Source organism: Falco rusticolus, chromosome Z (assembly GCF_015220075.1).
Source record: "Falco rusticolus isolate bFalRus1 chromosome Z, bFalRus1.pri, whole genome shotgun sequence".
In the NCBI taxonomy this organism is placed as follows: domain Eukaryota; kingdom Metazoa; phylum Chordata; class Aves; order Falconiformes; family Falconidae; genus Falco; species Falco rusticolus.
Window position 1 is genome coordinate 50,259,887 of NC_051210.1, and position 24,207 is coordinate 50,284,093.

At 40.6% G+C, this 24,207-nt stretch overlaps 1 protein-coding gene across 1 annotated transcript in view; it reads left to right on the plus strand.

The window, feature by feature from the left end:
• The window catches only part of FREM1 (FRAS1 related extracellular matrix 1), a 74,681-nt gene that overhangs the window by 22,390 nt on the left and 28,084 nt on the right, over window positions 1-24,207 (plus strand). The window contains exons 9-24 of the mRNA XM_037374317.1: window positions 2,189-2,533; window positions 3,210-3,352; window positions 3,920-4,116; window positions 5,310-5,400; window positions 6,454-6,621; window positions 7,161-7,369; window positions 8,198-8,291; window positions 8,768-9,020; window positions 10,851-11,048; window positions 12,256-12,441; window positions 13,394-13,590; window positions 14,372-14,600; window positions 16,194-16,338; window positions 19,646-19,787; window positions 21,170-21,365; window positions 22,123-22,387. Coding sequence (XP_037230214.1) covers window positions 2,189-2,533; window positions 3,210-3,352; window positions 3,920-4,116; window positions 5,310-5,400; window positions 6,454-6,621; window positions 7,161-7,369; window positions 8,198-8,291; window positions 8,768-9,020; window positions 10,851-11,048; window positions 12,256-12,441; window positions 13,394-13,590; window positions 14,372-14,600; window positions 16,194-16,338; window positions 19,646-19,787; window positions 21,170-21,365; window positions 22,123-22,387 — 3,058 coding nt within the window. The remainder of the gene's footprint in view (window positions 1-2,188; window positions 2,534-3,209; window positions 3,353-3,919; window positions 4,117-5,309; window positions 5,401-6,453; window positions 6,622-7,160; window positions 7,370-8,197; window positions 8,292-8,767; window positions 9,021-10,850; window positions 11,049-12,255; window positions 12,442-13,393; window positions 13,591-14,371; window positions 14,601-16,193; window positions 16,339-19,645; window positions 19,788-21,169; window positions 21,366-22,122; window positions 22,388-24,207) is intronic.

A 24,207-nucleotide genomic window follows, 5' to 3' on the forward strand; every position in this document is an offset into this window, starting at 1 on the left:
TGCTGTGATGCCACTGCACAACAAGAGAAACACTAGCATACGCATTCATGGCTTAGTGTTTCTCACATGAAACAAGAAAACCCAGGGCATGAGAACACATTGTATGCAGGTTTCCCCTCTGGAGCAAAAGGCAAGACCCGCATGGAGAGAGGTGGGCACAGCCACACACTAGTGGGAAGCTGCTGCTGGCCAGTCTGGCTCTGCCATCCTGCCCTGGCTTCCCCAGCCAAAGGCAAGTAGACATGCTGGTGGTGCACTGGGAGGCTGCTCTCTCTGCTGTTTGGCTTTGCTTGCTACAACCACACTAGACACAGGGACTAAAACAAAAGTGTTGAAAAATTCAGTATTTATAAGTTATTTTCTTAACATACATCTACATCCCAAAGCTGAAATTTTAAAGGAATCAGCTATGCTTTCATCACGCAGGCACAACCTAGGCAAAATGCAGTGACTATATTTTCACTCTTACATTTTTGCTTGAAGGTGCTGAGGAATGCCAAGTGATCTTGACTTGCTGGCAAATACAGACAGTACTTGGATATGGTTGCTATTTACTGGCAGCTTTAAGATTTATTTCGAAAAGTGGCAATTAAATTAGACTTATAATTTGTTAGCCTTCTGCAATGTCAATGTTGATAATTTTGCTTTGCAGTCTCATGAGTCAGCACAGTGCTGCTCTGCTCTCTCGGGGAAAATGGTTGCATAAAAAAAGTTACTCTGCTGTTGGCAGGGTGGAAAGATGCTGCCACTGTCAGTGCTGGATTTTTTGGTAGTTAAACATATTCATTAAAATGCATAGCCTGAAGACATAAAAAGCAAGTATTTAAAGAAAAAGAAAAGGTGATATTTGGAATTTAGTGGAAAGATAAACTATTCAGAAGTATGTTTCATCTCAGGAAATTATTGCCAAGGAGTTCAGTGTCTGCATAACCATCCTCCTGTAATGCCACAAACAGAAACTCTGTGGTGTCAGAATTGTTAGATAGGCTAAGCCCCAGATATGCTGTCATGGCGGGCTGTGCGGCCAGCCAGGGAGCGGGCTGCAGGCTGTAGAGCAGCAGACCAGCTGCACCTGCAGGGACTATCTCATGGTGATAGTCTCATCTTTGCATACACCCCCCAGGGTTTCTCAGCCTCCCATGGGCCAGCCAGGGGTGGATATTTCTTCTCCAGTGACTGTGCCTTACTCTCTTTTATGTGTCTGCATAGGCACCTGCAAAGTAAACCATCACCACAATTTTTGGCAATTGCCTTTTTTGTCTAGCAAGCACCAACTGATGTTCAAACTTTGAAACAAAGCTCAGGTTTAGTCCTCCAGCTGCACTATAATGCTGCTGGCAAATGGTCTGAGCCACCGCCCACTGAATCAGTGGAGGGATTCCCATTAACTGTGGAAAACAGTGAATCAGCCCAATGTCTTGAAGTCTCTGTTGTTAGGTTTGGTAATGCCAGCTGAAGGAAACCCCTGAAAGAAAGAGGTATGTATGGTGGTGTTGCCTGTCTTCTGCCACCTTTAACAGACTTTTGTACAGTGATGAAGCAGTTATTTCTCCATCCTAAAGTTTACCCATAATTCTTTTCAAGTAAGGAGGCAAAAGGAGTGTGTGGGTGTCTCTGCTGATATTACACAACATGGAGGGCAAAAAAATGTTACCTTTGGAGGCCCTGCTTCCAGCACCAGTTTGCAGTTCTCAAAACCTTTAACCTGTCTGAATATTGCATGTGTGGGTACGTAACATGTCTAGTGAAGCAGTGGTGTAAAATTGCCTTAGTATAGACACTAACTTCACCATGCAGAAAAAACAAGACTCAGAAACATTATTTTTTACTTGCAATGAAATGCTGAGCAGTAATTATAAAAGCATATTCTCTTCAATGCTTAAAATACATACAAAATGCTCTGATAAGAAAGTAGAGGTTGAAATAAAAGTGGAAACAATTACAGTTACAAGTCCTTGATATTGCCAGTTATTTTAATTGCAATGGACATTTTCTTTGCTACCACAGTTGAAAATTCTGCATTAACTATTCTACCTTCTACAAACTTGCTTCCAGTAGGTGAAGTTTTGTTTGATTTTTCTAAAAATGCATTCTCCTTCTTTCTCCCTTAATAACATTCATATTGGTGGAAGGATTCTCTGGGCTGAACTGCATGTTTTTGATGCATTTTCTTCCACTGTTTTGACAGGAGGGAAAGGATTCATGTTCACAGTCTCTGACATTCAGGCTGGAGTTGTTCACTACCATCATGATGACAGTGATTCTACTAAGGACTTTGTGGTGTTTAGGATTTTTGATGGCCACCACAGTATTCGCCATAAATTTCCAATCAATATCCTCCCTAAAGATGACAGCCCTCCATTTCTTATCAGCAATGTGGTCGTTGAAGTTCACGAGGGACAGACGATTCTGATTCAGGGCTCCATGCTTCATGCTTCTGACATGGATTCCAGTGATGATTACATACTATTCAATATTACCAATCCACCACGGGCTGGAGAAATCATGAAGAAACCAGGACCAAACTTGACAGGTAATAAAACATGTCCACAATAGCAAGCTATTCTTTGTCCTCTCCTTTTAAACCACATCAAATGTTACAATTAGGGAACTTATCTTGCCTCAGGACAAATCATGGCAAATTTGGACTTTTTTCATTATAGTGTAAATCCCCACCATTAATTACTGTTGATTTCTGCACCAGCATAACTATGCCTGTGAACACAATTTATCCTATAATTCTTCCATTCTGAGACTATTTCCCTACTGTGTTTTTCTCCTCCAGAAAAGTTGGGCTGGTCAGTTAACTTTATCCACAAGGATCCCTGGCAAGTTCAAAGCTATCAGGTGACACTAATGGTGCTAAAAGAGGAAAAAAGCTCTCCTTCCATGTAACTGAACTCAAAAACTCCTGTGCTAAGCTGCAGACACTGCTAGTCCTGCAGATTCTTTTGCCCCCTAACAGGGTTTTAGGCCCATTTGCTGTGTTGCTTCATTTTTTGAATGATCTTTAAGGGACATAAAAAAGAATTTGATGATCTTCAGGAAACATGGAAGACAATGAGATAACATTTCAAAGGGTTTATTCTAGTTAGGGTGAAAGAAAGGACATTATGCTTCACTGGTTACTTGCAAAGGTAATGGATAATTTTTATGAATTATTAAAATTATGCACTGTTCAATAGAAGATATATTTTTCAATTCAACAGGGTACTCTGTCAGCAGTTTTCTTCAGAGGGATCTATTTAATGGAATAATTTATTATCGCCATTTGGGAGGAGAAGTATTTGAAGATTCCCTTGAGTTTGTGCTGTGTGATAGCCATGACCCTCCCAATCTCTCAGAGCCACAGGTATGAAACTGAAGCATCTTTGACAGAGTACAGCATTTTTCCTTCAAAAGGCTGATGATTTTACAGATTCTGATATAGATCTTTTCTGTTTACCATCACCACAATCACTATCACAAGTAATGTTATCCAGATCTATCTCTTGTTCTTGCTTTTCATGGGGCAATTCTCTCTGCCTGGCTGCAGAGAGTTGAGTCCATTGCAAAGACTTTTTACCACATCGTAAAATGAAATGTTGAAAACAAATTAGATTTGGAGATGGTATAAACAAACTAAACAGCCCTCCTGAAGTCAGCTGAGAAAAGGCTACTTCTTTCACCCAGGAGTCCAACATACTGAATTTGACTTTGTTTTTAATTTAAAAGGAAACTTCTAACATTCATAGGCTTTGTATTGAATTGTTTTATATCTCCATTACTTATGTATTCATGATATGTCATGACAGCCACATCCTGCATCTCATATTCCAGTCATCCACTTAGTTCTGTGTGTGCATGTTTGTAAGCAGCTGTCTGGACACTCTCTTACTGAGTGGAACAGCTGCTGATTTTACTGTCTTCCTGATTTCAGGTGATGATGGTACACATTGTCCCTGTGGACGATCAGCTACCCAGAGAAGCCCCAGGAACAACCCGTCACCTGGTTGTTAAGGAGACTGAGATTGCTCACCTAACAAAGAAACATCTCCACTTCATGGATGTGGAAGAGCAAGACAGGGAACTCACATACACCATAACCACTTCCCCATTTTTCTCTTGCATGCCTGGGTAGGTGTGATCTGCCATACCTTTCAGGTGGGACAGGGCAATGACCCATGTAAGAGGAGCAGTCTCAGTGGCACTAGCATGCTTGTGTCTCAGGTTCTTCATCTGTTTGCTTAAAGCACAGGTGCCAACAGCTAGGTGCAGCTCTACTGTTGATGAGTAAGGGTGAGCTAGAGCTGAAAGCAACAGAGTAATACACAGAGTAACAAAAAACAACCAACCAAAAAAACCCAAACAACAAACCCAACCCAACCCCAAAGGAAAGAAAGTATAATCTAGCAAAAAATAAGGAGGAAAGCACCTGAAATCTTTGCTTTCCTTTTGTTGGGCTTGCATTTTACACTGGCCTGTGGGATCCTGTAAAGCCTTGAACTTAAGTCACAGCACCTCTGCTAACAAAGTGGAGCTGAACTGGGCCTGCCCCAGGCTAAGATGAGGTGCTCCAGCTTCTTCTAGGTTATGTATTATCACTGTGGCACTGTGAAGGACTCCTGATCCAGGACCAGGAACATGTGGAGCAGGATGCAGGCAGAACAAGTTATGGGGGCAATGGGGATATGGGATAGATGGGTGTGGTAGCAGTTTACATGTCACTGATACTGTTTCACCATTTGGTAAATTTGTGAGAGCACCAGCAACAATTTGCCAAGTTGTTTGAAGAGCCACACTCTGAGTTTTAACCGTAAACAACAGGGAATCATTATGCAGCTGGGGCAGAGGGATGTTTAGGCTGTTCCCCTATTCAGTCAAATCCAGTTCACTGGTTACTGCTGTTGGGAAGCTGACTTGCTGGGAACTGGTTCGTTTCACAAGTTTATAAGATGCACAAACCCCAGAAATAATTTATGTTTCTACATAAAGATAAATAGGGTGTGTAAGTAATCAGATTGTGACGGACTAGACTTGCACATGGTGTAAATGGTATCTGGCTTGTGCAGAGACACACTTGTAGCAAGCTGAGTTTGCTTAAAAGGTATGCAATGATTTTTCATGACCATCCTGAAAAATATTTCTTGCGTTCAGTTTGCTGTGATAATGTTTGCATTAATAACAAGGATAGAAGAGAGAAAAATGCTTTTCATCTCAATCCAGTTGGGTGTGGGATGTTAATAAATGCAAGATTGAGCTACGTGACTGTTGTTTTTGCCATTCTTCAGTATTGCTAACCAGGATGTGACATACATATTTTTGTGCAGCCATTCAGATGCTGGGAAGCTGTTTATGGTGGACACCATCCCCAGGCTGGTCAAGGATCCTGCTGCTCTTGCACTGCAGTCATTTACTCAGGTTTGTTATGATACCTGATACCACAACCAGTTCTAAACAAATATAAAAAGTTACAAGTGTACAGCTTCTTTTTGACGGGAAAACAAGAGGTGAAGAGTGAGGAGCAGTACTATTACAAGCTCTGCTTAAGAAGCTCAAAACTTTGCTAATTCAATTCCAGCTTTTAAAACAAATTTCCATCATGCTTCAGTCCTGCAATACATAAACAGTATTCTTCTGAAACCAGCAGGGGCTGCAGTTGCCTAGAGCAGCCTGAATTTGGCTTCAGCATGACATTAAGAGGAAGGAAAAAATACACAAAACGTGGAAATAAGGCCTTGACAGTTTCCTGCTTCTTCTCAGTTTTTCCACTGATAGATACAATACAGGCTGGAACAGGTCTTTTTTCAGGATTTTTTTGTTCAGTTTTCATGCTTCTGTGTTGTGATATATATTTTACAAATACCAGTGAAGTACCCTGGTTTATATCCTGCTGTATGGTTAAGATTGCATAACAGTGATTATTGCAGTACTATAATGAAAGCTCTGAGGCTACAAGTCCTTGATCAAGTGCCTAATATGTGTGTCTGGATGCAAGCCTTTGGTGATTATTTTAGCCTTTTTCACTGGCCTGCCCTCACCTGAGGAGACAGGATGCACATTTCATTCATACTGGTGAGGGCAAATTCAGCTGCTATGGGCGACATTACATTAAAAGTTATGTGTTGATGAATTGTTTATTTTAAAGTCACAGTTAGTAAAGGCCCTGGGACCAGCATTCTTAAAGGGCTCCATCAAGGAGATAGGTCCATTGCCTCTGTTATCACTTAGAAACTGTGTTTGTACTTTTTGCTACAGGTTTGAGTATTTGAACCTGTACTCACCTGATTTGTAGCTAAACATGCATTTAATCCAGGCATTGCCAGTGGCTAAAGAGTAAGTGTAAAGTTTCTGGGAATTATTTTTGACAGTTTGGATAACATCTAATCAGGGGATGAGAAAGATCCCTATTGTCCTGAATTATGGCTGCTCCCATTATCTCTTCTTACATGCACCTCTCTTCTCCTTTTGCAGCATGCTGTAAACTATATGAAAGTTGCCTATATGCCACCGCTGCAGGATATTGGGCCTGAACCTCAGCAAGCCCAGTTTATTTTTTCTGTCAGCAATCAGCATGGTGGCACTTTGCATGGGATCTGCTTCAATATTACGATTCTTCCCGTGGACAATCAAGCTCCAGAGGTAGGGTGGTGGTGAAGGTGAAAGGAAAGGACTTGGAAATGGCTTTGAGTAGAAACAGAAGTGCAGAGAGATGTCTTGATCTGACTGAAATAAAAAATAAAACTTCCATGGGATCAGGGTTTCAGCTTCTTGCATGTAGCCTGCATTGGGACTGAAGTGGAAGGTAAAGTCCAGTAAGTGTGCAAGGTGATTTTTTGTGCTAAATAAACTGAAGGCTACCTTCAGCATCTGAGTGGCTGTATGAAAACACATATATCACATCCTGGTTACCCAAACTGCATCCCTTCTCTTTGTGTTGCCTTTTGCCTGTGAAGGCCAGGACCATCAGTGAATGGGATCAGGATTGGGTTGCACTATCAGGGCCTACTGTTAGTAAATTCGTTAGGTTTTCCTAACACAGCATGAAAGAGTACAGCCTTTGGCATTTTCGTTTTTAAGGTGTCACAGGTCCTTATACCAGAGCAAACTGAAATTGCTCTATTTGGTGTGTGTTTGGAGGTGCAGTAGAAAAGAGAGTTCAGCCTTTCTCCTCCATGCAGGTTTTTACAAGCCATTTGAGAGTGGAAGAGGGTGGCCTGAGCCCTGTCACAGAGGAACACATTCTCATCTCTGATGTGGACACAAAACGGGACCATCTCCTTCTCTTCCTGCAGAGGCAGCCTCAGCATGGGGTGGTGGAGCTGGATGGCATTTCCATGAATGAAGGAGACAGGCTTTCCTGTGGGGACCTGCATACACTGGCAGTCAGGTTGGAAGAGTGGTCATCTTTTCCTCTGGCGGTGGCTGTGTCTCTCAGTCAGATGAGTGAAAGCCCTGCAGCGAAGTGGGGTGAGGTGCAGAGGGTACAGCTAGCCATGCTTGCCATAGCACAGACCTGGCAGAGCTGCTCAAGGCCAAGATTGCTGGCTGAGCCTTGGGGCCGCAACAGTCCCTGTGCAAACTGAGCTGCTGTGTGACCAGGAAGCAGGAGCTAGTGACCATGTCTGATGTAGAAGGTTTCTCTATAAAGCACTGCCCCAGGCAGATGAGGAGGCAAATTCTATATTCAGCCATGCCATTCCTGTGAAGAAAGCAATGGTTGCCAGCTTTTTTCTTTTAAAGAAGTTGTATATTTATTAAACTTGGTTAGTTTACAAGAAAATTTGTATTAGCACCAATTAACCTACAGATGAAATTCTTTCTGCTGTGTTTGTGACAAGAACAAGACTCAGCTTTCTACATGCATGCAGAATTAGAGGTCCCTGTCTCTGTTTCCATCTGCTAGTTAAAGAAGGCACCTACCACAGAGAGGACGTACATGTTTGGTAGACTCCTCCTTATAAGCAGCCAGGACACAGATGACAGAGCCTCAGTGAAGCCTTTTTCCCAGCTGATGTCTGGTATATTTTGAGGGTTTTCTTCTTGTAGGAGACCCCACAAACCCCCTAAAGACATTGATTCAGAATAAGCAGTCTTAGATGGACACCCTTGCACAGCGATTAGCTTTTTACATTGGGAGGGATCCACATTGTCTGGCATGACCAGAAAGTGCAGCTTCTTTGTGTGAAATCTGCATAGCCTTTTTTTCCCCCCACAGGTATCGGCATGATGGCTCTGAGACTCTCACTGATGATATCCTCTTTGTAGCCACAGATGGCATTCATTTTGTAGACTTCATCCTGCAAGTCAAGGTCAGTATATTGCATATTTCTGAGAGCACTTGCCTTTGTAGAAGAATGCAAAGCTTGACTTGTGAAAGCCTTCACATTCCCTTGGAAATTAGAAAATAACGGATATGCTAGGCTTCCATTTTAACCTCAGCTTTCAGGTTTATGTGGCAAATCTGAGAGGAGATTTGGGTTGTATTAGCTGAAAGGTGTTTGTGCTTGCTCTAGCTTGGGTTCTTCTGTCTGGAATTATTCTCTCTGTACTTAAATATGGGGAGTGAGTTTTCTTTCTCAAGTTATAATTATCTAGTTTGGTTTATTTTGTCTTTGTATTTGAAGAGTGACCTTAATTCAGCTGGTTTCATTTTGTTCATAGAGAAACCTCAATGTCCTCTGACACTGACATCATACTGCTGGTTTGGGCTAGAAATCAATGTATTAAAACAACAGGTTTCCACTGAAATGGAAAATAAAAGACGCTAAATTATTTTTCTGGTTAGGTATCGCCTGTGAATGACGAGTTACCTGTTATGCAAACAGACCTTGTTCCTGTGCTCCACTGCCTGGAGGGTGAAGAAGTGGTCCTCTCCTCAGAGTACATTTATGCCACAGATGCAGACAGCGATGACATGAAACTGATGTTTATGCTGGCTCACCAGCCCTACCATGGGGTAGTGAGGAAAGCTGGCATTGCCGTGGATCGTTTCTCCCAAGCTGATGTCATCTCTGGTTTAATCACATATAAGCACACTAGTAAGTGAGTTAAGGACAGCATTAGACTGGAAATCAGAGAGTTTTTGGCAAAAAAATCTTAACCTGCATCCTTGTAATCTTTGCAGAAGCTCAGCAGGAATTGCTGAGACGCCACATGTGTTGTGACTAGGGGAAAAAGTAAGCTGGCTTCCAAAGAGGGCTGATAATACACAACTACCAAGTGTTTTAATGTGTTCTCCAAATCCCTGCCTGAACTGAAAATTTTATTAGAACAAGCACATGAAAGCATCATAATCCTGGAGGATTTTACTGTTGCTGACAAAATATCTTGGGCTCTTTTGGAAAAATCATTCTTAAATTAGGTATAAAATTGGGGGGGTTTATTTGTTTCATGACATTAAAAAAAACTTCAACCTTTTCCCATAGTTGTTTTTAGATAAAATAGTGTAATGCTGTAGATGAATGTGCAGAGTTTTAATAGAAAACTATTTAACAACTTCAGGTACTTTTTACTTGCCACTCCAATCTAGATCGATATCAACTTTTGGACAGTTTATAGTCTTTCTGTACCACAAGATAAGTGATGTTTGGATTTTCTTCAAGAGAACCACAGTGCTAAAAATATGTCCTTTTGTGGTTTTGTCATTAAAATCCAAAAATACTTTTTTTTTTTTTTAAATTACCCACATAAATCAAGGGATGGTTAACTCCCTTTCCTACTTAATTTCTTCTTTTCATTAGCATTAAAAGGATTCTCTTTTCTACGTCTCTGATGACAGCTTTAGTCTATTTTTTTTCTCAAAGGCTCTGTTTTTCTGTGTAATTAGTCTGTAATTTTGTGCTAGCATGGAGCATATACATGATATTTTCAGGCTTGGCACTGTCTAAAATGAACAGCTGGTATTTGAGAAGAGAAGGAAGTACTTGACTATGGCCACCCATAACAAACTTTTCTTCAGCATACTTAAGATATCAGGAACATTATTTCAATGGCATTGTTTTGCAAAGGCAGTGAAGGGCAGACCTTCAAGGATGCATGCAGTGCCAGTGTTTTTCATTCCCAGATTTCTCCATGTCAAATGTGCTGCCAGTTGATACTGCAAGAAAGGGTGGGAGTTGTTGCCTTTCTCTTGCAGACAGCTTATTAGTAATATCTCGCAGCAATACAAGACACAGGCTGCCAGAAGTGCTGAGAACTGGAATGCACTCAGCTACAGATGCTTCTTGCAAGGGGTGACAGTTCCCAGTCCCGTGCTGTATCAGCCTACATTTTGAACATGATTACATATAGGCATAATATACAGTACAGTTACAAAGCACAGTCTTTGTGATAGTCCATTTTGTAGGGATAAGAGGCACATAGAAGTACACGCATTTGTTGGTAGGTATGCAAAAATGTTTTCTTCTGGAAGAGCATGGATATTACCACTTGTCATAAAGAGAGTATATACATAAAGAAAGATCTTTTCCTACATTCTCTGAGTATAAGAAAAACCTCTGTTCCTGCACAAATGTACATTTTGAACATGCCTTACTGCAGAAAGAATCATGAGGTCTACTAGCAATTTTATTACAATTTCAATATAATATTATAATGTTGCAATATTATTATTTAAATAATTAGTAATACTAACTTAGTTATACACTTTTCTACACTCTTTTGCTCTAGAAGTAGGTTAAAATTAATTATAAACAGCAAACAAAATCCCTAACCAAATAGCACCCCCACCAGCCAGAATTAAGAAAACTAGTAATTTTGCTGCCGTTTTCTTCGACTTTGAATACTGCAGACTGCCCTTGCAGGATACAAAATCATTCTTCATGAAGTTTTGGTAAAACATTTCTTCTGAATTGCAACATTTTTTCCAGGTGGGGAGATTGGCCTGACTCCTCGCATTGAGATCTTAACCTTTGCTGTCTCTGATGTTGTGGCTGGCCTAGATGTGAAAGACTGCTGTTACAATGGACCTCTTCCTTCTCCAGTGCCGCGTCATGATGCATTTCCAGTATATGACCTCAACGTCACTGTACTTCCAGTAGACAACCAGCCTCCATCAATTGCAACTGGTGAAAGCTTCCTTGCACTATAGCATTATAATGTGGGCTATGAAGTACTGCAATAGCTAAAGACTCAGGGTTTTTGTTAGCATCCGAAAAAGTCAGCTGAGATGAGCATACAAAAGTTTTGGATCAGAATTTCTATCAATATTTGTTTTTTCTTTCCCTAGTTTAGTGCAATCACCAAATTCAGCTGCAGGTGCAAATATGAGTAACTGCTTGTGGCTCTTAAGTTGCATGTTTGAATCATGTGCTTAGAGATGAAAGCGCTCAGATCTGCTCTCCTCCATGCCCATTGCTGCATATGTAAACTATGGCTGAGTAAAAGTGATTGATATCTTGTCCCTGAAGAGAACTGAGGTCCGGACAATTGTCAGGTTTATACAATGCAAAAACATAAACATAAATATCCATCTACCTTTGCATGTAAAATATACTACAGAAATCTAGATTCTGGTCCTCACATGAAGGGAGAGAATCTTTTATTACCTATATTTAATTCTGTTAGTGAATAAAGACAAATCTAGGCGATATATATAACAGATCAAATTAAGAGATGTGAAGCCATGTTTTCACTAATACTCTTCAGGATGTAAAACAGTTAAAATGGAAATAATGTTGGTATTGTATATTTAGTCCAATAACCGCCCATTCCATGGACCTCCTGCCCTTTTGATGAAGTATATAGTATTCATATTAAAAGGTATGCTTTCTTTATGCTCATCTTTTTGAATGTCATTTGTTTGTAAGCATCACATATAAGTTACTTATCTCAGAGAATATTTAAGCATATGTATAAGTAGTTTTGTAATTTGCAGGCTTTTACCCAAGTAACGTTCTAGAAACGAAGCATTGTCCCAGCAGGGAAATTAAGCACAGATGCATGAAGAATTGTTCATTACGAGCAATTCGTAACACCTCTCATATAATCAATGCTCTGACAAACAGAAGTAACAAACTGATTTTAAGCAGGACATAAACTATACCTAATAACTTAGCAGTAAAATAATTTCATGATCTCATTCTTCTCTACTTACATGATGGCAAAAGTAGAGCTGATAGCACGAGCAGAGAAAAAAAGCCTGAACCAGAACCTCCTCAGTAATGCAGTATTTGTTGGTTTTCCCCCATAGCTATCTTTCCCATTCTGGTTAACAAAAACAATAGTAGAATGAGGTAAATAAGCACTAATGCTTATCATATTGTTTGTGCGCAGGTGCAAGGTTTGTGGTGGAGGAGGGCTCCTCAGCAGCCCTTACCACCAACCATTTGTTTGCCATTGACCCTGACACCACTGCAGATGACTTAGAGTTTGTCTTGGTTTCCCCTCCCCAGTTTGGTTACATTGAAAACATACTGCCTTCTCCTGGGTTTGAGAAGAGCAACACTGGTATAAGTATAGGTAAGTTTTAATGATGTATGGTAATCAAACAGATGAAATACAGAGGGCTTGTTGAGGGCTGTGTGGCGGGCTCTGGTGAAACAGCTGCAGGTGTGTGCATTAATATGGACTTACTGAGGAAGGCAGATGCTGGCAAATTAAGAGCAGTGGGACTGTGTGGGAGGAGTTCAAAGGGAGACTGCAGCTCTGCAAATGTGAAGAATTGAAGCACTTGGAGTAAACAAGCCAATCCTTGTTTTATGCATTCCAGCTGCAATCTATTAGAAGCGCTAATACGAGACATTAATCTGCTCTCTCTGCCTCCTCCTTCACTCCCCCATGCAAGGCTCCTGCACTTTGCTTAACTAAACTTCTGTCAATTAAATGTGGTAGCTGTGAATCTGAAAAGCCTGGGTCCCATGTTAGTTTCTAAGGCAAAGTTGCAAAAGTGATGGAGGAGGTGGTTGACTTGGGTCTCTTCCCTTGTCCACCTTCAAACACTGTAAAGCAGCTTTATCCTTAGCAGAACAGATTGTGGCCTGCTCTGTAATGCTACCAGCTTTTTTTACCAGTGTCTCCAGCTGGACACCTGGAATCACTGAGCATTTTGGTCTCCATTTTCCTGGCCTGTCAGTCAAATAACAAACCATGTAGTTATTTAGATCTCAGATCTTTTCCTACTTGTTCTTTGCACCTTTTTATTTGGGCTCTGTTCTGCAAACTGAAATGAAAAGTATGAAGTTGCACAGTCCTGCAAGAAGCAGAAGGATGTATTTTTGTTTCAGGGGAAGGGCATGTGTCCTGTGGTAACATATGCAGTGTAAATCTTTCAGCCAAAAAATGACTGAGAACTTTTAAAATCCAAGTTATTTGTTCTTTGAAGAAAGACACAGTTTCAGATTTTTTAAATGATACATAAGACAAGAAAGCAGGAAAAGATTGTGCTAACTCATCATCTCTTTAAAATCTCCAGCTTCGTTTCAGCTGAAGCACCTGAAAGCTCTGAACATAAACTATGTACAAGCCAGGCACATGCGAATGGAGCCAACAGCAGACCACTTTGTACTTTATGTCACTGATGGGCTGCATCACTCAGCAGAGACTCCATTTTTCGTGTGGATCAACCCAACCAACGATGAAGTCCCAGATTTCATAGCAAGGAATATTACCGTAAGGAGAGAATCAAAATGCCTGTCATAGAATTATTTTATATCAGAAAACACTTTTTAATATGAACAAGAACATTGTTCTGTCACCTGTTCCTCTGCACCTTTCCCTTACTTTATTAGTCCAGCCTAGTTCAGGAAACAGCCAAGTTAAAATCCATGTAAACCTGTAAGGCAGAGCTTCAGCTGGACCAGTGCAGTGCACAGCTCTGGTAACTTGCAGTTAAGTAAAAAAGAAAAAAGTAATCTAGAAAGTAGAAGGATCTTTATGCTTTCAAGATAACAATCAAAAGCTTTTATAATTTTTTGTAGAGTTTTCTTATGTTTCTGGCATAGCCTCTCCCCTCTCTGAAGACTGCTTTTAACGTAGACAATAATTCTGTGACCACCATGCTAGGGCAGTGTAAGCTAATCTTACCGTAAAGTGCATATAAGTGTAAAAATCTATATACATCAGATTTTTATATATATTTATGTATTTAAAGGCTTTCTGCTCTGTGCATTCCCTCATACTTACTAAGAAGTTTACTTACCCAACAGCTTTTCTATTAATTAGGGCAGGTATGAACCCCTTATCTCACCTTCTCATTTCATCACTGTAACCATTTACTACTCTGTCTCTTAAACTGTTTGAAATCAGTAGCTGGTTCAATACCTACTAGGAGGGGGGTGGAGCAAACAAAGAGATAAACTAATACACAAAAGTACCTACTTAAGAAATCATGTTAAAATTTTGTATCTTATTTTTATGTAAAAGAATTGGACATCTTTTCTTTCATGTTCAGGTCCGAGAGGGGGATATGAAAGAGTTGGATCTCTCCGTTATCAATGCGGTTGATCTGGATGTTCCTCAAGACCGTTTGGTATTTGAGGTTGTGCAGAGGCCCTTGTATGGGTTCCTTATTAATGGAGTTCATGGCAATGATATTCTGCACTATAAACAGTTAATTAACCATGACCACCACAGCCATGTGTTGCTTGTTCATGACTTTTCCATGGAGCTACTGAAGAACGGTATGTGCGCATTCTTCTGACACTGGTCTTTCTTTCCTTTGAAGGGGCAAGGTGGCACAGTAAGGAATCTTCACCACTTATTTATTCACCTGCCTTGTATGTATTTCCAAGACAGTGTTTAGGAACAGAAGTTAACCTAATTAATGCTAATGTTGTCTGTTGATTTTAGGAACTGTCAATAAAATCACCGTGAGAGTCCTACATGTTAGAAAGTGTAGTAATATGACTAGGGAGGCCATCTGCCCTGAAGAAATAAAGGAAATATTATGACTTATCAGCAAACAGGTCTCAAAATGTTTGACAGCACCTAGAACAGAGACAGAGTGATTTAAAAACACATTAACTGATCACGGGATTAAATATTGCTCTAAATGATTACAGAATCATAGAATTATAGAACAGTTTGGGTTGGATCATCTAGTCCAACCCTCCTGCCATGGGCAGGGGCACCTTTCTCTACATCAGGTTGCTCAAAGCCCCATCCAACCTGGCCTTGAACACTTCCAGGGATGAGGCATCCACAGCTTCTCTGTGTCTCACCACCCTTGTTATAAAACATATTTTCCTTATGTCCAGTCTAAACCTACCCCCTCTCAGTTTAAAACCCTTGCCCCTCTTACTGTCACTACAGGCTTTGGTAAAAAGTCTCTCTCTATCTTTCCTATAAGGCTCCTTTATATATTGAAAGGCTGCAGTATATACCTTCGTCATAACTCCACATACCTAGAGGTAAAGGTATGAACTGGGGCTATATAGCTTAGCATGACCAGTTAACTAGCTTTGAAACAACAAAGCTCTTCCAAGTATCTGTAATCAAAAAGTGTATTTAACAGTGCAAAGAATATGGTGGATTCTTTCAGACTGTGGCCATTTAATGAAACATGGGATGTATCATTATAAAGAGGGACACGTATTTAATCCTTCCACTCAGGTTACAGTTCAGCCCTCAAAACCTGAGGAAAGATTTCTTCTCTCTGCCTGTCTAATACAAACCTTCAGAAATATCACAGAAATATTCAGAAATGTCCCCACCCCAAATTCCTGAGCCTTCCCAAGTCTTATTTTTGACTCTTTTGCAATTGTTTGGCTTTTCTCTTTTCCTGTCAACAATGGTGACCAAGCCACCTACAGCCCAGATCTTCCGATTGTCCATTGTCACAGTCACAAGGCCAGCTACTCTCCCCAGGGCTTGTTTAAAGCTCCCTGAGGATTATTTAAGACACAGAAGAGTGTTGCCTGATAGTCTCACCCTTTCTGTGGTCCCTGTTAAAATGGATTGGAATGAGGGGAGGAGAAACAAAGTGGCTTTTTCAGGCTGAGAAACTCTTTTGTGAAGTGACTTAATCAGGCCAGTCTGGTGTCTTTGAGTCAATAGTATGTTGTTAGATTAATGAACAGCAGTGGCTTGCCAAGCTCATCTTCTGGTATGCTGTGACCAGGGCATATGTAGAGGGGTTAAGGAAGGAGGGTGGTGGAAGCAGAGTGAAACGATGTGAGAGATTTTTGCAGGAGTCAGATTTATTTGTTCTTTCCATTTGTCTTCCTCCCTCCCTCCCTCTCTCTCTTCCTCTTCTCCCTGCTCACCCTGCATAGGAATGAAGCTGATGTACTTGCATGACAATTCGGAAAACCTCACTGACAGCTTTAAAATCCAGCTATCAGATGGGAAACATGAAGTCCTCAGAACCATTTCAGTAAAGGTCATCCCGGTTAATGATGAGAAACCAGTGCTGAGCAAGTAAGACACATGTTCCTGTCTCTGACAGAGGGATGAGTTCAGACAAAATGATACAAAAGTGATAAAACAGTAAGTCAGTGACTGATGGGGATGATGCCATAACTAGTCACAGACTGTCAATGCAGATGTTTCCATGTGGGTCTCTATCAGCCAGTTTAACGAATAAAGAATTTAGTGAAAGAAGGACATACTTTAATACTGCTCAATATTAAAAGAATAGAGGAAAAAAAAAAAAAGCAGGGTAGCATGCTTGTTTTGTCTTTTGCAACTAACTTTAAGATGTTTGCCAGAGAGTCCTGATCTTTGCACATCTCTGCTGGCCACTGACCATGATGGTATGGACTGCAGCTACTCAACTTTCCCCTTCCCTGGGGCAACCGCCTGTCTAAACATGTCTCTGAAAGCAGCTCTGAATTTTGGCATAAGAGAATCCACAAAGCTGATGCCTCCTTGCACCATGAGGGAAAGCCTGTCAGTTTAATGATTCTCTTCTTTTCTATTACAAAACTCTATTTTTCACCCATAATTCAGCTTCTAAAAAGGTACATGATAACTTCCTTTCCAGTTCAAAACTAGGACTCATAAATGAATTAAAGGGTCAGAAATTGGCTGGCTGACCATTTGCAGATAGCTAGCTGGCTGCAAGAGAGCCAAACCTCTGGGACATTTTAACAAAGGGCTGATCCCTTGGGATCCCCGTTTTTTAGCTGATGACCTGCCACATGGATTACCAGGGCTTCTGTCCTCCTGGCTGCTTTCCAGCCCTGGACAGGCAGATGGGGAGCTCAGGACCTGAAGGCTTTGGGGGTATAGCTCTGAACCTCTAAAGCTGGCATTTCAGAAATGACTTGCAGCCTGTTAAGCAGGCTGCCACTAAAGTGTGAATTTCTGATCCCTTGGGATATTTGGCCTGCCTTCTGATCAGACCTCCATTTCCCATGGCGAAGAATGCTGAATGTTTTTTATACCATATAGAGCTTCCTGCATTAATAAATGTTAGTTTTAATAGTTGAAAGTTTATCGAGGACCACATAATGCTAACAAGAAAGTCCATATCTTGCTAGAATAAAGGTTATAGTGTTTGTATTCATATCATGTACTGATAATTACCTTTTTTTTCCTCACATGGTAAAGATTGATATGTTGTTTTCCACCCTTTCTTTGTGAAGAAAAGTGATGGACTTCAAGAAGCCAAGTGTTTTTAGCTTTGCCCAGCTCTGTCCAGAAACTTGCTGCTTTGTCTGGTGATGTTAGATCTCAGCATTTGCCATTCCTGTGGTGAACGGTAGCACATAGTGAGGCATCTACTTGCAAAACAGCTGTTTCATTGTAAGAAGTTACTCCTTCTTGCCTGCTACTCTTCCACTGACATGCAGTATGCTCCCAGTGGTTAAGCAGTGGTGCTCTAAGGAAACATGTTCTGTTTGGCATTGAAGTGGTTTAGCTGCCACAGTCACCACATCTTTGCTGTGGAGTAGGAACTCCTTTATGATACTGTGGTGTTTTACAGATGAACATTTGACAATACCTGTAAGCTTTTTCTCATCTTTTGATCTAGGGGCACCTTTCCACCCCAGGGAATTTCAGCTCTCATCTCTGTTAGCTATGGTCAACAGACTGATGAATCTGGGATGGGACATTTTTGGCTGGCAAACAGTGGCTTTTATTCACAGTGATTGCCAAAACCTCAATCTGTCACCTCTTGGATTGCATCCTGTAGCAAGGGGTGCCCTAGGGGAATGTAGGCCTCATGAGGGTACTTCCAGGGGGTACTACATTCCCCTTGAAAGCTTCTTCTCAAGATGAGACTTGTGAGTGCTACAAGGACTTAATCAACTAACTGCTATGCAGAAAAATGAGTTGGGATTAGACAGCATTCAGGGTGTAGCTAAACATGTTTATCTTCACTTTTTTTTTTTTAATCTTCTCTTCCTCGCTCATACAGTCTTTGGGTCAGACACCTGGTCTTTCTGTTTGCATAGTCCCAGCATGTTTATTGCTGGTATGAACAAATCATTAAAGCTGCTTGATCTTCATTAATATGACTTCATATACTTTGTCATATCAGTCCATTTTCGTTGCTTCTCATTTTGCCAAACAGGACATTTCTATGCCTCATATCCACATCAGTTTGAATATGAATCTTCAGCAAAAAACCCTCTGCTCTTTCTGAGAATAATAAATGTATTCCAAAATCACTAAGTAACTCTGACAACTCCTTCTCTGGAAACCTCAGCTGCCACTCTGCTTTGGAGCAGCCAGTTGCAGCTTGGCAAAGGAAGGAGCAGTTATATGAAGAATGTGTCTTTAGAATTCTTGTGAAAATTGATCTTTATTTGGCCTTTGAAATAGCACGGCTTGCACATGCTTAGTTGTGTCCAGCCAGAGCTTAGCTGCCCAAATGCCTAAGGAGTCTGTCCTTCTCCAACCTGCCCCATGGCCCCTGGGCAGATTAGCTTGAGGAGGTCCCATCCCTGTGGTGACTGAATATGCTGAATCCCCTCCAACCTCCTTGAACCTTTTGTATAGTCTAATAATACTGTTAGGGTGCTACATTGCAAAAATGTAAAATAGCCAATAGCAAAACAATAAAGCAGGGTGCAGAAGCAAACTGGAGGATGGCTGCTCGCTGAGAACAGAAACAGAGCAGGTATGATCCAAGAATCATCCTGGAGAAAAACTGCATGAATTTCAGACTATGTGGGATTTTTTCCCTAAGAGCTGCAGCAAATTTTATTTCTTGCTAGTGATGCCATTTCTGCCAAAGAATAGGTGGCTTTAACCTACTTTTTGAATCAAGAACCCAGGAGAATTCTGCAGTGGGGAGCACAGAGAAGTCAGATAGGTCTTTGTAGTGTCTCTTAAAGATCAAAGTGAGCAGGGACAGACTATTTGAGAGACTGTCTTTTCTCTAATAAACAATGAATTCATTAGAGCCAGTATTGCTACGCTATGGTTTATAGTAGTAGTAACATACAATACAGCCTGTTTGTTTACATTGTCCTCTTATAAATTGTATGAGGGTAAGTGGAATAGGGCCCAGGGAAAGAAGGCAGATGTGGTAAATCTCAGGTTGTAGGTATCTACTTTGTTGTTTTTCACCATTGTAAGAAGAAGCTGGCCTACCCTGTTTGCTTTTTTTTTTTTTTTTTGGTCTTTTGAACTGAAATAGGCACTCTCCTTTCATTCTTTCTGCAGTTGTAATTTCTGTCAGCATCTGGGTAATCCATATTCCTGGCAGAGTAATTACATGTTGGAAAGGTTACTTTTCTTTTATTGCATAAATACATGACTCTAATTTTTGCAGGAAGGATGATATAGACGTGAACATGGGTGAAACTCGAATAATTTCTGGTGCTGTTCTGTCAGCAGAAGATAAAGATACCCCTAGGGAAAGAATTTACTACTTATTTGAAACACTTCCAGAAAACGGTCAGCTTCAGCTCAAGGTTAGTCTTTGTACTTCAACAAAAAGCAGGCATGCAAAGAACTCTGTTATTTTAGGGTAGAATGAAGTTCATCTTCCTTTTCTCCCAAATGTCTGTCATGTTTTGAAGTAGACAGCTGTGGCCAGTTCGATTGTTGGAAGAACGTTTGAACCAAACAATGATGCTGTCCTAGAGACTTTGACAGTAAAGGCCAGATCCTCAGATGGAGGAGAGGGAGGGTGAGAAGCATGGCAGATACCTCAGGTGATAATGGAGAGATATGCTCAGAGAGTCAGCCCATGCAGGGGGACAGCCAAGTGTTGAAGCTGGGATGGGTTGGGGGGAAGGTCCTTAATCAAAAAAAGTGACTAGTGAGCCATTGCAATTATTTCAGGGTTCAGAAGGAATGGAGAGAGTGTGAAAAAGTGAGCAATAAATCATTAGTTAGAAGAAAATTATGTGGGGAAGGAAGGGAAAAAAGGAAGAACATGTAAAGGACATAGCAAAAGGAAAGGCAGAAATAAGATTAGGAATGGAAGGAAAGATGGCCATCTGTTAACCAAAGGTAAGCCACAGGAACAAGCATAGAAAAAATGCCTCTTTTTAATGGCATGCATATATAACAGAAAAAAAATCCAGTTTCTGAGACATGTGAGTCTGGAAAGTATTTTGATGTGGGATCCCTCCAAGGATCTGTGGATCACCCGAGGGGACTTGTGAATTAAAGGTGTCTCACACACCGGGGTGAGGAAGTGTTGGAGTCTGGAGTTGTTTGAACATGTAGGGTGCCTGCATGTATTTGAGCTCTCTGTTCTTGATAACCTTTGCTCCAAAGCTACTGACACTGTTACTGCAGGCTAAATGTCAAACACACAGATCTCCAATACAGAGTACTATGTTATCTTCAGAAAAGCAGGAAATTATATTGGGCAATTCACATCTTGCATGAGAGGACTTCTGGGGCTTTAAATTTCTGAGCTTCCCTGAAATTCCCTGTGGGTTCATTCCTGATATCCCTTTAGGTATTTTTTTTTTTGTTAGAACCAAGAGCAGCTTTGTGAAATTAAGAAGTAGAAAACATAATCTGGGTCAGGAACTATCTAATTTTCACCTTGTTGGTGTCTCATTGAGAAGTGTGCAGAAATTTATTTCCTGGAGTAAAAATGGCTACATTCCACTTACTCCATTTTATTTATGATCACTGTATCTTCTCCACCCTTAGAGCTGTTTGGAAACAACTCCAGCTATTTTCTTCCCTTCAAAACATGAAGGAAAGGGTCTATAGCTCAGAAGGGAAGTCAGGTAGCTGCCACTAACAGTCTGCATAACCTGCTAAGAAACACAGTTAACGGGAGGATTCATGGGAGACTATCTGTTTAATGAAGCATGCCTGCTCTTTCCAGTTAGACCAAGGATGGATGACTCTCCAAACTGGAATGAAGTGCACTCAGGAAGAACTGGATATGAACCTTGTGAGATATGTCCATACAGGAGCTACAGGGTCCAAGAACCAAGACAGCTTCAAGTTTTATCTGTGGGATGGGTACAACAGATCCCCAGCTGTGGACTTCTACATAAATATCAAGGACACGGAAAAGGGTAAAGATCTGCCAGACCTGATGTTTTACAGTGTCAGTTTCTGAAATAAAGATGATCTGAGTGCATGTCCTGATCCTTCCCTGAGAACTACATAAGCCCTTGGCAAGTCTCCTCGCAGATCCCAAAAGTCTGTCTGCTTGGATTTCACTGCTGACCAGAGCCCTGATATTCCCATTGGTGAAGAAGGGGTCCTGGGATTTTAAAAGGCTCTGCCTGCAGCAATGCCTTGCACCTTGCCTCCCAGGACTCCCAGCTACTTCCAAATGGAGTTGCAAATATCCTTCTTAAACTAGTTTTATGTCTGACTAAATCAAAGCACAGAAAAACATCAAGGATGCAATAAGGTAGGCAAAATATTGTTCAAGAACAGCTCTGTCTCCCAGGTTTATGCTCTTAGTCTCACTATCTCTCTCCTTTTATTGCATCCCTACCAGAAACCGAAATTATACCAAGTTAACCTACACTGCTAAGATAGAAGCAAGGGTCAGAGAGTTGTGCTGTCTCCATCCTTGACAGTATTCCCTGATTGGATAAAGCCCTGAGCGATCTGGTTATGGCTGATCTCATGATTCACCCTGCTTTGAGCAGAAGGTTGGACTAGAGATATCCTGAAGTCCCTTCCAGCCTGAATTTCCCTGTAATCCTACAGTCCTATGATTTCTCTACTGGTGATGGCTTGTGTGTGGCTAAATAATGCATAAGAGATCAATTTACAATTCACCATGACTATTTCAGTGTTGTTTTATCTACCCTGCAGGAGACATTGCTGTTTTCTTAAAACCTCTTAGAGTGCCAAAAGGGGATCGGGGCTACATTACAACTGATGTCCTCCTTGCACTGGATGGTACTGACAAACCAGAGGAGCTCCTCTGTGTGATAACTTCCCCACCCCAGTATGGACAAATAGAATACATCAGCTATCCGGGTATCCCCATTACAAGCTTCAGTCAAATGGATGTAGCAAGACAGATAGTCTGCTATGTTCACAACACAAAGGCAGCTGTTTCTGAAGATACATTCAGGTAAGGCATAACACCCCACTCCCTAAACTTTTCCCCTTGAATGTTCTTTTTGATATTTAAAAAAACCCACAATACAACAGAAACAAAACTGAAACCCAGACAAATTATTAAAAAGAGGTGAAAGCTCTGTGGGTATTCTCAATATTTATATAGCAAAGATATTTCTACACATAGTTGTGACTGCTTTGGTAAAAAATGCATTTTCTAATGGATGCTGAAACTGTAGCCAGAACCACATTCACTCAATAACACTAGCTTCAATATTATTATAGCACCCAAATATACACAGCTGTTAAGATTTAAGAGGGGGAGAAGGACTGAGAACATGCTTTATGGAATTTTCCTGTGGTTTCTTGCTGCAACTGGATGTGGTAAAAGTGGCCCATACAGGTATTAAATAACTGCTTTCTTTTTTATTCTTATTTATCATATTCATTCGATTCCAGGCTTTTTGAATCCATAAGTAGTTCTTCAACATACTGAAAACCATTCCACTTATCTATTCTGGCATCACAATGGCTCAGAAATTCATGTAGACAATTAGATTTTTGGGGTAGACCTGGTTACCTATAAGCCCAGTTCAGCAGCCTAGTGATAAATATCACTAGGTTTAGTTTCATCTGTTTCTGCACCTTCCCCTTACACCAGCTTAGACTAGCTGCACTCCTAAAGCGAGTATTTCCTTGTTTTGTTCTTAAATGAACCTTCCTTAGTTACAGAGTGGAATGATGTAATGAGCTATAATCAGGTAAAGTCAGAGTAGAGGTTTTATTGTTCAAGTCTCGGGGACATTTTTGTAAAAGATCAAATTCAGGGGAAAAAAAAAGCTCAGAAATAAGAAGTTTCTAAAGGAGGAATGCTTACTTCTTGCTAGCATTGGCAAACCCCCCTGAAAACAGTTTTTGACACAAAACGGACTTTCTATAAAATTCAAATCTTCCACACAAAATTAAAAACATATTGTTTTTTTCATTTGTGATTAAGAAAAATGAAAGATTCATCTCCTAAGAGTTGCCATTCAGAAAAGACTCCTTTTTACACTCTTTTTTGAATAGATTCCTGATCTGAATGGCATTTTCCATGATGCATGATGAAGATTCAAGAACATGTTGTGTCATCCAGTTTGAGAGCTTTTTTGCAGGGAAGTCAAGCAAGTGGGGCATGAAGACATCCAATAAACTTCCCTGTAACACCAGGGCAGCTCAGGTGACATTATCTAGACTTAAGGCAAAAGTAATTTTGTGACTTTCCTCAGTTGAAACATTTTAAACTATTCCTTCCAATAAACTAAATGTGGTGGAAATTCTAGTTAGGAGATTTCTCTAATCCACTTCTGGTCATAGCAGAAAAAGTGAACAAATAATCTCTGGCTTTGTGTTTCTTGATTGTGAAACAATATGACCAAAACTAGAATTAGCTTAGACAAGTAATGTTGCAGTAATGCCAGCCCTAGGTCAGGCAGCGTAGGAGTGGCTTGCATCACTATGATTTCTGTCCCACGCTAATTAAAGCAGGCCAAACAATTCTGAGGAAACTGTACATGTAGATAAACCCAATATCTTCTGTTTAGACCAATGGCTAAGAACCAAACTAGGAAGTCAGCCTTATAAAAGTAAGGTTACGATGCTTTAATAAATACTGATATTCAATAACTATTTTAGTCACAATAATTGACGTTCCTTGATGTTATCATTTGGAAAAGAATTTTATTTTGTTTAGGCATATAAATATTGTGGCAGGATATTATTCTTATTAAAACAAGGAATGGTTACATTAATTATATGGGTAATTATGGGGGGAGTTAACTGATCAGATTTTTA